This window comes from Condylura cristata, unplaced genomic scaffold (assembly GCF_000260355.1).
Source record: "Condylura cristata isolate star-nosed mole 26May11 unplaced genomic scaffold, ConCri1.0 scaffold00019, whole genome shotgun sequence".
NCBI lineage: Eukaryota > Metazoa > Chordata > Mammalia > Eulipotyphla > Talpidae > Condylura > Condylura cristata.
In genome coordinates this window covers 32268783-32281357 of record NW_004567120.1, presented here as the reverse complement: position 1 = coordinate 32281357, position 12575 = coordinate 32268783, and the positions used below count along the sequence as shown (strand labels likewise).

Below are 12575 nucleotides of genomic sequence, written 5' to 3'. Positions count from 1 at the left end.
AAAAAAAAAAAACCACTTATGTGTAATATCCCAGTGTTCTAATTCATTGTTAGTAAGTGTCTTCTTTGAAGTCAAATAGGCCTTCCACGTTCACATTCCAGCAAGGCACCTACGTTTATCTCCATGCTTTGCCTGAAAATATCCTTTTCATCCTTCAAGGCCAGCTCAGATGTCTTCTCCTTCGGAATAAAAGCCTTCCCAGTCCCCAGGATAAAATGATCCCCTTCTGTTCTCCCATTGAACTTGATATTAGTGCTGCTAATTATAACACCTGCCATGTTGTTTTAGTTAGTTGTACAAGTAAGGTGCTAGAAGTATGGCACCTGCCTCCTTCAAAAATCCTTTTATCTCCAAATCCCCATCCTAGCAATGCCGTATGTCATCATATCTAAAGCCCTATTGATTACTAGACACACCATTATTTTAAGAAGTACCAAGAAAGATTTGAAATATGTGACATCTATACGATGACATGCCATAAGTTGAAGATGTGTCCAAAATTCAGGTATAACAAAATATAAAAAAGATGTCTTAGAAATAATGAACTATGATAACTGCTCAGCAAATGTTCCTAGAAATAGATTATAAACTCAAAGTGGAACAGATATTCCTAGAGCTGGTGACAACCCATTCTTCTTAATAAATAAGGAATTGGGGGTTGGTGGGGAATGGTATGCACTTACATTTGCTGATTTCAAGTATTTTACCCAACAGATTAGTAAAGAGGATGAGTGGCCTGATGGAGTACAGTTGAAAACCTCATCGTCCACTCAGTACATAGGAGGTGGAAGGCAGCCCTTGCTGGCTCAGCTTCCCAGGCTGTCTCAGCAGAACCCTGTGCTCCAGGTACAGCCTAGAAACACAGCTCCTCCCCCCTGCCAGCGTGGGGCTAAGAGGAGAGCTTTCTCTTCTGGTCCTCCCTACCCCCGCCCCCAAGACACACAGAACCTAAACACTGGAGTCAACTGGACTCCAACAAGTCACTGGAGACCTTAGATGTGCAACTGGCTGGTAGAAATTCTCCTAAAACATTCTAAGAGGACTGAGCCTAATAGCTTCATTGGTAACATTTTGTGAAATGTTTTTAAAATGGAAACAAGCTCTGCACACTGGCAGCCGGGTTTGGGAGTTTCTATAGGATAATTTTTTGGGTTTTGCTCTTGACATTTTAAAAGGACATGTTTATTAGGAAAGTGAGAAAGGAAAAATACAAACACCTGCATAGTCAGGGGCAGGCAGGGGGGAGAGTTACCGATGGGATAATTTTTTAAGGGGGTGAGAGGAAGGGAGTCAAATAGGGCAAAGAGTACCTTCTTTGCTTTTGTGACTGGTACTGGTGGGAAGCCAGTGACCGCTACAAGCCTTGACCCTGTGAACAGGCTGCCAGTGCCTGGGCTAAGTGATCAGGACTAAGTCAGAAGCTCGAAAGATTTCTATCTCCCAGTTTAGTCTGATCTCCCCAGACAAGCCCAGCCGTGCTTGGTCCCAGGCCAACTTTCAGTGCCTCCCCAGACCTTAATCAGTAGAAAGGTAACAAGAGAAAGAAATAATCTCATCTAGCGCCTCTCCTGAGTTATTGACAGTACTTGGAGATACTCAAACCATAAAAAAAAAAGCCTTTGTATATTTCCTGTAAAATAGTTCTCCAAGTATTAGAACTGCATGCATCCAATGCCACAGGAGTTTTACTTTGTCACAGGTAGCTACATTTATGATAGAACTCACCTTTATGATGGAAATCACCGAGAGGAAACCACAGAATATTAGAATTGAACAGAATCCTGATGGTAGAGCTACTCCCTTGTTTTATTAGATGAGGCCTTTCAGACCTAAGTGAAGTGACTAGTTAATGGCAAGGCTGATATTCCAAGCCGAGTGTCTTCACTCCCCACCTGGGGATTTCCCATCACAGAAGATACCTAAGCTGTTAGGCTGGTAGTCCATCCTCAGAGCACATTATTACATTTAGCCCATTGAACTTAAAAATATCACACACAAAAAACACCACACAAATAGAACACCCATTGGAAATGTGATGACTGATCCAAATGCAGAAAATCAGCCGGCTTATCTTTTCCACCAAAGGATTATATCTTTTTATTCTTTCAAAGTATAAAATAGCCATTGCCTGTGCCCTGGACAGGACTGGATTCCTGCACAAATCTAGGCAGCTCACTAACAGCTCAGGGAGAAGACATCCAGCTCCCTTCACCCAGTCCTGGCCAGTCAGTGGCTTAACCTGGGCAAGGAAGCTTCTATTTTCCCCGTTTTGGGGAGAAGTGTGTCAACAACGCCCCTTGCTGGTCAACACAGGAAAATACAAAAGCCTTTTTGGCAAAACCAGGCCTAGTAAAGGCCACAAATATGTGTCTCCAGTCGTCTTCACGTCCATGGGAACCACGGCCAGGTCAAGGAAGAAGGCATGGGGAAAGCAGCAGGGTGAGGAAAACTGCATTTTTTCAGGGGATGTTTATATTGTGCCTAATTAAGGTTAGATCCCAAAGAAAGCAGATACATTTTTAGTATCCCACTAAGTCTAAACAGCTATTAAGACCCATAGACACGTTCTGCTTATGCGCATAAACAAGCTTTTTATTGTTAACAGCAATGGACAGAGACGGAAGAATAAAGGATATACTGCTCGGACTGTTCACAAGATCAAGAAAAGGCTGATTTGTATTCATAAATGATGTGATGAACCACGGCATGTCTCTGAGTAAATGTATATTATGTGTGTGTGTGAGAGTGTGTGTATGTATATAAAGAGATTTCAGAAGCCTTGTTTCCCTCTAAGCTCTCGAAGTAACTGCATTAGAAAAAGAAAGCAGGCCCTCCTTGGTGGCACAATGGGTTAAAGCGCAGCACTATGAAGCTGTCTGCAGCCACTGGGAGGTGACCTATAGGGCGCAGCAGACCTCTCCTGACCCGCCCGCTGCTCCCCTCAGCAGTGTACTTCATCGATCTGCCTGTTCTGCTCCCCACTCTGTCTCTGGTGAATCCTCTCATCGTCCCTACTCCTCTGGCCTGTACCCAGCTCTGTAAAGAGAGCAGAAGCTTTGAAGTTAATATCTATAGATCACATAGATATTCTGATTCACCCCAAATGAAAATGACATCTCATGACACACATTTTAAGCAACGCACAAAGGAAGCACAAGAACACTGATTTGACTCAATGACCTGCCTAATGAAAGGCTTGGTTTTTTTAATGTTTTAAAAAAAATCCAGTTGGTAGCGGTCACGAGCCCCTGACGATGTGCTCACAAAGTGGTTGCGAAGTAACTCCAAGGCTCTGTTATTTCTTGCTTGCAGGGTCTTCTCTGATCTCAGGTCATTCTTGATGGCATCGACCTCTCCACGGATTTTGTCCACTTCCAATTCGTATTGCAATTTCAGTTCTTCTTTGATCAGTGCTCTTCCAACTTCAGTTTCACGTTTCAGCTTCCTAACCATTTCTTTTAGATCGCTGTTTTCCAGGCTCAGTTTGTGGATCATTTCTTTGGCTCGCTGCAGTTCTTCGGTTAGGCTCTGCACATTTGTTGTTTCTTCGGATAGGTCGTTTCTCAAAGTATGAAGTTCCCAGTCTCTCGTCAATGTTCTCACCTCTGTCTCTTCAAAATTTAGGGTGGTAGGGGAGACATCTCTTTTAGAGGTCATAAGTTCTTTTTCAGCTATTTCAAATTCTTCTTCTATTTTTCTGCATTTCATGTTAAGTTCTTCCAGCTCTTCATTCAAAATATTCAGGCGACATTTTGTAGACATCCCTTTGGTGATTTTCTTCCTCGATTCTTGGTGTGGTGGAGTTGATAATTCCTTTCTAATCCAGGTGGCACAGTCTTCCTTGATGTTACTCCTTTCTTCAAGTGAAGCATCGTAACTTGGTGATTTATGGGCAGCAACACGTTTGTTTGCTGAATTCTTTGACAAGCGGACCTTTCTCTCTCTTAAATTCGGTTCTTTTTCATTTTGTTGAGGAGTGAATTCCTTTCGCTTAGATTTATTTTCTTCTTGAAACTTTTTACTAGACAAATGATGAATTCCACCCGTTTTCTTGCCCTTACATGAAGCAATTTGTTCAGATGGTTCAAGCTGAGAAGGCTCACCTAGAATATCCTGTGCAGTAAAACAGGGAGCAAACAATTTTTCTTTCCAGTGTTTTCTTTTAGCATCCATTTCATCAAGCACCTCTTCTAATCCCTGAAAAACAAAATTTAAAATCAAGGCCCGCTATTTTGCACTGCCATGCAGTGAGTGGAAAGCACTAAGAATCCTGGCTTCTGGGTCAAGAGACCTAAATTCCTGAGACCTGACCTCCCTGTGACTCACCAATAGACTTGCATCTTACCGCCCTTATCTATAAACTGAGGAACCAAATTAGCTAACTCTACAGATCCTTCAATTTTACAATTATCTGATCTTATAAAATACAACCAATAAGTTGACCTGTTGGGCTATTTATAGCAGAAAGGGAAAATACTCCTATCAGAAACCATACATATGTGAACAGACTGCTTCCTAACAGTGAAAGTGATTTCACGTGAAAAGGTTCGTATTAATATGAGGTTAAACCTTATGTTTCCAATGGTTCTGATTTTTTCCTAGTTCTTTTGGCTGGGACTACTGTTTATTCATTCTTGAAAGTGACTAAAACATTAGGGTTTAATGCAACATGAGCTGCTTTCTGGTAACGTATAACATGCAGACTTCCTGATGACTAATTCTGCCAAATGCCCTTCTCTCTTGACCTATAAATTCCTGCTATTCCAGTCTTGGGTTTTGCTTTTAGGCAAGACTGCCAAGTGTACGGGATTCTCTCCCTTTTGACAGCAATTTCATGATGAGAACCAAATGTGACTTGAAATTAGTGCCACCAAATAGGTTTTTCCTCAAGATATTTACTCTAAGTGTAGTTTAAAAACTTAGCATACTCGGGCCCTCCTAGTGGCAGAGCGGGTTAAGAATGGAAAGGCACTTCCGCATGAGTTCGATTCCCACCTGCCCCGGAGGTGACCACATGGCGCTGGGGACCTCTCCTGACCCGCCCACTGCTCCCCTCAGCAGTGTACTTCGTTGATCTGCCTGTTCTGCTCCCCACTCTGTCTCAGGTGAAGCCTCTCACCACCCCTGGCATGTAGCCCCGTTTTGTGTGCACAAATAAATCTTTAAAAAATTAGCATACTCAATCACATTCAGAAACATTAGAGGATAGTTGGGTTCAAAAGGAGTCTTCCTTATTTGAAAGGAGTCCTTAACATCCACGTTCCAAAGGACAACATAGTTTGCTCATTCCCTGCTTCTGAGAAAAGAGACAAGGGAGGACACAAGCAGCACAGGCCACTCGCTTCTGAAGCCCCCAAGCAGGCAACTGCAGCTACATCTGAAGGGTTGGCAAGAAGGACGAGGGCTGACTTGGTTCATTTTATGCCTTAATGTGCTCTAATGTATTTGCAGCATCAAATGAGAAAAATCAAAATATATAGCTGGGCCTAACTTCCCTATGCATACAAATATCATTTTATCTTGGTAATGAAAAATGGCAATTGTGTTTGTTGTTTTTAATGATTTGTAATGTTATTAAAAACTGTAAATGCTACATCAGTGTTTACTTGTACTGACTGTTTCACAGTACACAGATGATGACAGCAGTGTGTGTTACTTGCAGAGTATTGGAAAATACAGAAAAAAAAAAGTCAACAAAGGACCCTTTCTCATAATCTACGGCCCCGAGAACCCAGGAAAACCACTTGTGGGTTTTTTCCCTCTTCAGCATTTTCTATAGTTTAAGTTTTAGTAGATTTTCATTGCTACTGACAAGGATAAAAAAGTTTTGATACCTACTAGTACTGAACATGCCTGACAGCATCCCCCCCCCAGACACACACACTCAAAGAGGGAGGGAAGGAGGGAGGGGCTCTGTTCCCAAGAGGATATCCCTGGTGGCAACAACAGGGCATTGAGGCAAAGGGAGGACATATACTCAATGAAGGTATGCAAGGATTGGTTCAAAAGCCATAAGCTAGGTCCTCTGTGGTGGTGAAGGGGTTAAAGACACACCACTATCAAGCTACTGCCAGCCATTGCTGCAGGAGTTCATCCTGGCCAGGCAGTGACCCACAGGGCACAGCAGACCTTTCCTGACCTGTCTGCTGCTCCCCTCAGCAGTGTACCTCGTCAATCTGCCTGTTCTGCTCCCCACTCTGTCTCTGGGGAATCCTCTCACCACCACACCTCTGGCCTACACTCCAGTTCTTGTATGCATAAAGAAATAAATCTTTTTTTAAAAAGCCATAGGCCAAGCTTTTTTAAAGGCTAGTCAATGAGACTAGAGTCAAATGAGCTGAGACTTGACATCCATGGCAAATATTTGCCATAGGAGCATCATCTCCAGAAGCACCTAGAGATGCTTTATTGATTTATATAATAAGATGTATCTACGCATGCAAGAGCCGGGGTGAAGGCCAGAGGTGTGGAGGGATTAGAGGATTCACCAAAGACAGAGTGGGGAGAAGATCTGTATTTCAGATCTACTGAAATCAACTGCTGAGGGGAGCAGCGGGCGAGACTGGAGAGGTCTGCTGCACCCTGTGGGTCACCTCCCTGACCAGGGATCTAACTAGTGCTGCAGTGACTTCAGACAGCTTCATAGTGCTGAGCCTTAACCCCTTGAACCACCAGGGAGGCCCCTGATCTATTCTAAAAGGGGAAGATGATCCTATTCTTACTTTCTTTCCTCCGTAGAAATATGAAAGCAAGTGTTTGGAAATTACTACAGCAATCATAAAGTAAAGGGACAGAGGAACAAGAAGAGATGAGGATGGTACTTGCCAGTCACACATCTTAACAGACAAATTTTTATCAGCCAATTCTGTAAAAGGTAACAAGGCTTAGAGTCAGGTAACAATGAGAGAGCAAGATGATTACTACAACCTAATTCTGGATAGCAGTTTGTGACATTGACCAGAAAAGAGGTGTGTGTGTGGGAGGGAGAGTTAGTCAGTGAGGCCACCTGGAGGTGGCAATAATAGCAAATGTGAGAGAAAGCTGCATATAAAGACTAAACTAGGGGGGAAAAAAGAAACTCTTTTCATTAATAATTTTGTTCCTTGAAATGTTAATTCTATTTTCAACCCTCCATTAAGTTCCCGGCAAAAAACAATAGTACCAACGTTTCCCCTTCAATTTAGCATCACCTTTCTTTCCCGAACCTGTGCAGAGTTTCCTTTGATACCCAAGCTTATCACAGACTGGGAAGAGTCTACTTATTTTATAAGTGAGGCTCAGAGAAGTTAAGTGTTGTGACCAAGGCCACACAGTCTATAGTGATAAAGCTGAGACCTTATCTCCCAGGTCAGTGCCTGTTCTAAAATTCCTCTTTATCCTTCTGCTAGGTTTCGTTCCACAAAGTGAAAGAAAACAACCCACTATTTTCAGAGCTTAGGTATCTTTGAAAGGGCCACAAAAGGAGAGAAGAAAAATGAAGGGGGGTGGGGAGTAAGGAGAATTGCCTGTCACATATCAAAGGACAGAAAGAGAAAGGATTGAAAAGCCTTTTGGAATTTCCCTCCCGTGGCTTACAGGGCAGGGTCAAGGGGTCTCTGAGCTGCTTCTTCTTTCTTTCTCTTCCCCTCTTTCTTTTCTTCTTTCATTGGCAAGCTACCCTTTTTAAGGACTTGTTCCCAAATCTGGTCACAGAGTATGGCAAAGTCCAGATTGGGGGTAAAAGCTGCCAGTCTCTTTTTCTCTTCACAAATTACACTGTGTTTTTTGGGGGGCTTTGTTGTTTGTTTTTGGTTTTGTTTTTATGTAGAACAAATATGACACTAGGCCAAGGAACAGGCTTGCTTGGAAGCAAAAGCTTGTTTCTGCCCTGCCCTGGCAGCCATTTGGCTTTCAATAAACTTGATTAGGTTATTTGTTGCAGCAAAAGGCATATCAAACCAGAAGCCATTATTGAAAGGATAAGCACACTGTTCAGTGGACCAATTGTGAGCGATTATTATTACAAGTGCTTACCCAAGGCTGCACTGAATACTTAAGACTGTAAGGTAGCAGAGAAGATCTAAGAGAAATGAAAATAAAGAGCAGAAAATGAGCTGGAACCCAGGAAAATATGGTCATGTGACAAAATAACCTCAGCGGACTCTCAGACAGTGATCCCCAGAAGTTCTTGGGAGCAGAATCAGAGCATGGCATCCATAATGTGGCTACATCTATTCATCTGCGTCTGACATGAATAAATAATGGTCTCCTGACCGCTTCAGTTAGTGTGCCTGACAACATCACTACCATTCATCCTCTGGTGACTTCCTTCTCTTTGTAGAAGTGGCAAAGTAGTTGGCATTTGGGTAGCAGAAGGAGTCTTTTGACTCATGGAAGTGGTTACATTCACCTCAAGAGTTTGGGTATGACTGGTAAAATAAATTGAACACTTACTGAGTTTATAATGTAATGTGATGTAACATAATTGTTGAGAGCAAAGAGAGATCATTTAGTATGCATTGTGAAGTAAATTGTTCCATAAAAACCTTAGGTGAATGTATATCTATCCTCAGCTAGCTCTAGAAAATAAAACACTATTCTTTCTCATGAAAGGAGAAACCCATAAAACCAGGTCACTTTCATTTTCAAAGTGTGGGGTCCCAAGAAATATAATAGAAATATATTAAAGGTGGATAAGTGATTGAAATCCAATTATTTGCTTTCTAAAATATTCATATTTTAAACCACAGGTTTTAGGGAATGATGGATGATGTAAAAATCAAAGACCTTTTCTCTGTCGCCTTATCTCATTTACATTAGGTTTGATTTCAGATTTTCAGGACCATCCCTTTTGCATAAATCAAGATCTGTCTGAAAAAGGCAATTACTCTTCCAGGCAGGAACGCTTCATTCCAAACGTGCAAACTAAGAACTGGAAACGACTGCTCCAACGGTCACCTCCCACCTGTGAGAGGCAACCTTTTACCATCACCCTTAGCCCTTCAGTCACCCTCAACCAGAGGTGTGGTTTTCAGTCACAGCACAGAAGCAATAGCAAGGAAGACAAAGGGGCCTTCTTAGCAGAGGGAACTTGTTTCACATTATTCTTGGATAGTTTCAATTCTCTCAACCTTCAGAAAAATTGCTCGGCCAAAATAGGAAGGAAAAAAAAAAAACTTGCTACAAATAAAGTCACAGGCTTTGATTCTTTGCTCAACTGTTAGATTTGTTCTCCGTTCTCAACCTTTTTTTTTTTTTTTTTTTGCTTCCCTGTTCCCAGGCACAACCATTACCATTGGTCATTACCTTCTTTCCTTATTCGAGAACATTCTGACCTGCCTCTCTAAGGGAGCTTGCCCATTCTGCACCCTTTGGAGGAGGAGGATGGGACTTGTGGAAAAACCATTAAATACCAAAATGAGGACCCAAATGAACTGTTCGAAGCCAATGTGGATGAACACATTTTCACTGGGCAAATCTGTGGGGGACAAGGGGAAGGAGGTTTGTGGACTCTGGGGAAAATTAAGAGGGAAGGAGTCAGGTACCCAGGCTCTTGCACTTTGAAGTACATGCAAACTTACCTTCTGTGAGTCTCAGTTTCTTCAGGTGTAAAATAGGGACAATATACCTATCTCACAGGTGGTTAAGAGAAATTGTTATTGGGCAAACTGAGGGGTACTATGGGACCCCACCCCCCAGACCGGCACACATAGAGGGGGTCTGGCCACCTGAGGGCACAAAGGCAAAGGAAGAACATTCCAAATAAAACACCCAATGTTAGCCATTCCCTCAGGGGATAAATGACAGTCAAGTAGGTGGGCCTGAAGCCGGGCCAGTAAAGCCTAAAAGCTTGCCACAATTCTAAGACAGCTTCCTGTGTAGACCCATAGGAGAAGGGCAGAAGGGGCCAGGCAAGTCTAGGATGTAATGACTGCCTCCCCACGGTCGCTCGCCCATGTGTCTCTCCTTGTGCCACCTCCACGAGGTCTCCTTCCATGTCTCCAAGCCCCTAGGGCAGGTCCAAAGCTGAGAAACAAGCGAACCCTTCTTTTTGTGTCTCTCCTGTGTGTCCCCCGCCAGCCCATCCGCCTTCTGTGTTTTATAACTCTATTTGGCTGTTCAGTTCTGCCCATAGTTGAGGGGTGGGCAGGACTGTGGTTCCTCCCCCGTTAACCAAAGATGCCTGTTATAAAATTAACAATGAAATGGAAGCCACTTAAAGTATATTTGCAAACAATGGGTTTTATTCTTTTTTAAAGGTGTTCCTTTATCCTCTCTTGGAACAGAAAGCAGCCAATTACACAAAGACTTTCTCCAAAGATCCATGCTCAAAATTGCCAGCCTCATGTCTCAGACCTCAGAAAAACCTTGTTTGAAATAAAAATGTTGGTGCTCTGAAAAGCAGAGGGCAACTCAAACTTGCATCTCCCATTAATTTAATCTGCACCTGCAGGGAAGAATTAGCCCTAAATCCTGTAAATTATCTATGTCCTCACATTTCCAAAGCATAATGGAGTCAGTCTATCTAAGCAGAAAAGTGGTAGCCTTCTCTACAATGGTGACATTTACATTTTCTCACCAACTGCTATGCCAGTTTCCCAAATGTCCCAGTGCTGTTGAGAGCCAGCAATAACTTCTTAGAACAATTATTACAATCCGAGTATCAGTTGGAGATCAGCAAGGATGACTCTGCGCTCGGCATTTTTCCTGAACATCTACTTTTATCCATCCCTTTCTGTTACCAATACACATCATACTAGTCTTTGAACCCCTAGCTGTTACCTGACACACAGAGTGCTTGAAGGGGAGCAGAATATACACCCCCAAAATATGTTTCTTTGGCATAAGGGTTATTTAGAGCTGGTTAGTTTTCAGAAATAGCAGACTGAGGGAAAGCTCAAAACACCAAAGTAGAAGCTACCCTCGGGCAACACATTTACATTTATGAGGGGACTCCCGGTTTGTAAGGGTGTCTTCCTCTCCATAAAAATAATTTGTAAAGGAACAAATCTCTAGCAATTCTTATCAGAGGTTAACTGTGCTTTGCATAATAACTTCCCAGAACTTACACTCCACCCTCAACATGTTTTGTTTTTAACTGAAGATGGCATTTAAGGTCATGGCTTTGGTCATTTCAAGGTTGACATTTTATTACACTTGTTTTCTCCTATAATTGTGTCTTCCTTTATGGGGAGAGGGGGTTGTCTCAGACAAGAACCTAGATAAGTAGAGGGAATATTAGTTTCCTTTCCCAACACTCTCAATAAATATTTGTTGAATAAATGATCTTTAAAATTCTATGATGAGTTTTGTAAATATTTATAATTTCTCTTCTGGCTTAGGAAGATTTGGGGTATGACCTATTAGGGAAAGGACTTTTATTTGTCCTTCAAAGTTTAGTCAGTTTAGCTAAAGTCTACAGAACACTTCTTTTGTCTTTTGATGAGGCTTCTTGGGTAGTATACTGACAATCCAGATTAGACCTACTTACAAGGTTGAAGACTTAGGGTGGCTGAATCTCTGCTTCTTAACACCCAGAGCAAGCTGTCGCTCAGCACAGCTGTACTTACATTTTCTGAAGTCCAAGGCCTTCGGTTGGAAGCCTTCATTTTTCTCTTCCAATTTGAACTGAAAGATACCCCCCCAGCACAATTAGGAATACAATCAACCAGTATAGCCAAAGTCCTGTTTATATCTGGAGTGTAGCTGAAAGACTGCAAGAGATCTGCTTAGAATGCATTTGCGCTATCTGCAGTGTGATACCAGGCACTTGGAAGCAAGTTTGCTTTAGGTTTGTCTACTCATTTTCCCAACTAAAGAAGACTTTTCCAACTAAGTCTTCTTTTCCTGGTCAATGTAAATGTGCAATGGGACAAAAACCAGGGCAACATACAATTGAAGGCCATACCTCCTCACCTTTGCACCTACTGAACAAATCAGCCTCGGTGGCGCAGCAGCACGCTTGTTATTGATGAGATGGCAAGGCCCGCGTTAGCCAAGAGCTGGAGCCTGGACCTTGCCGCCCTCGCCCAGAGTACAGCTAACCGGAAAAATTGTGAAGAAGGGGAAATGACCTGGGTTTTTGCCTTAATCAGTCAGGGTCCCAACGGAAGGGCCAGGAGTCCACCTCACAGGACAAATTGTCTTCTCTATTGTTTGACAGATACAGAGGGTCAAGTAAAGTACTTTTGAAAACTGAGCCCAGTGCCTTGCTATTACCCCTTATTCTTTGTTATTAGTAAGAAATGATTCCTCTAGAAGAAAAATAGGGAGTCGCCTTAATTCCAAAGGCTGAATACTTTACTAATAGGGAAAGCATATTCTTGCTATAAGACTGTATCGGCATGCCTAGTTTGCTTTTTGTTTGTTATTGTTTTACTGTTAATGGTTCACACTAACTCCAGCCATCACTGCCTCCAGTAGAGAGAAAGTAGCCTGGGTCCAGGTCCTGATCTGCTCCAGTTCCGACCATGCCAAGAGGCACCTGCCACCCCCAACCAAGTGGAAACTGACACATGCCCCCTTAAGTGGTACCTGCCACCTCGCCCCCACAGTGGTACCTGCCACCTCCCTCCACTGAGTGGTACTTGCCACCT

The 12575-nt window shown here is 42.7% G+C and overlaps 1 protein-coding gene across 1 annotated transcript; it reads right to left on the bottom strand.

Annotated features, from left to right (window-relative positions):
• Nucleotides 1-3020: 3020 nt before the first annotated feature.
• On the bottom strand, nt 3021-11599 carry CCDC160 (coiled-coil domain containing 160). The gene is made up of 2 exons (XM_004685951.2): nt 11550-11599; nt 3021-4197 (listed from the first exon to the last, which is right to left on the bottom strand). Exons 1-2 carry the CDS (start codon nt 11586-11588, stop codon nt 3214-3216), a joined length of 1023 nt encoding a protein of 340 aa, XP_004686008.2. The 5' UTR covers nt 11589-11599; the 3' UTR covers nt 3021-3213.
• Between the last annotated feature and the right edge of the window lie 976 nt (nt 11600-12575).

Coding starts and splice junctions, on each gene's coding strand:
- CCDC160 (XM_004685951.2), bottom strand. CDS start 11,588: ATGAAGGCTTCCAACCGAAGGCCTTGGACTTCAGAAAAT. Junction 4,198..11,549: donor GGCCTTGGACTTCAGAAAAT/GTAAGTACAGCT, acceptor TTTGTTTTTCAG/GGATTAGAAGAGGTGCTTGA.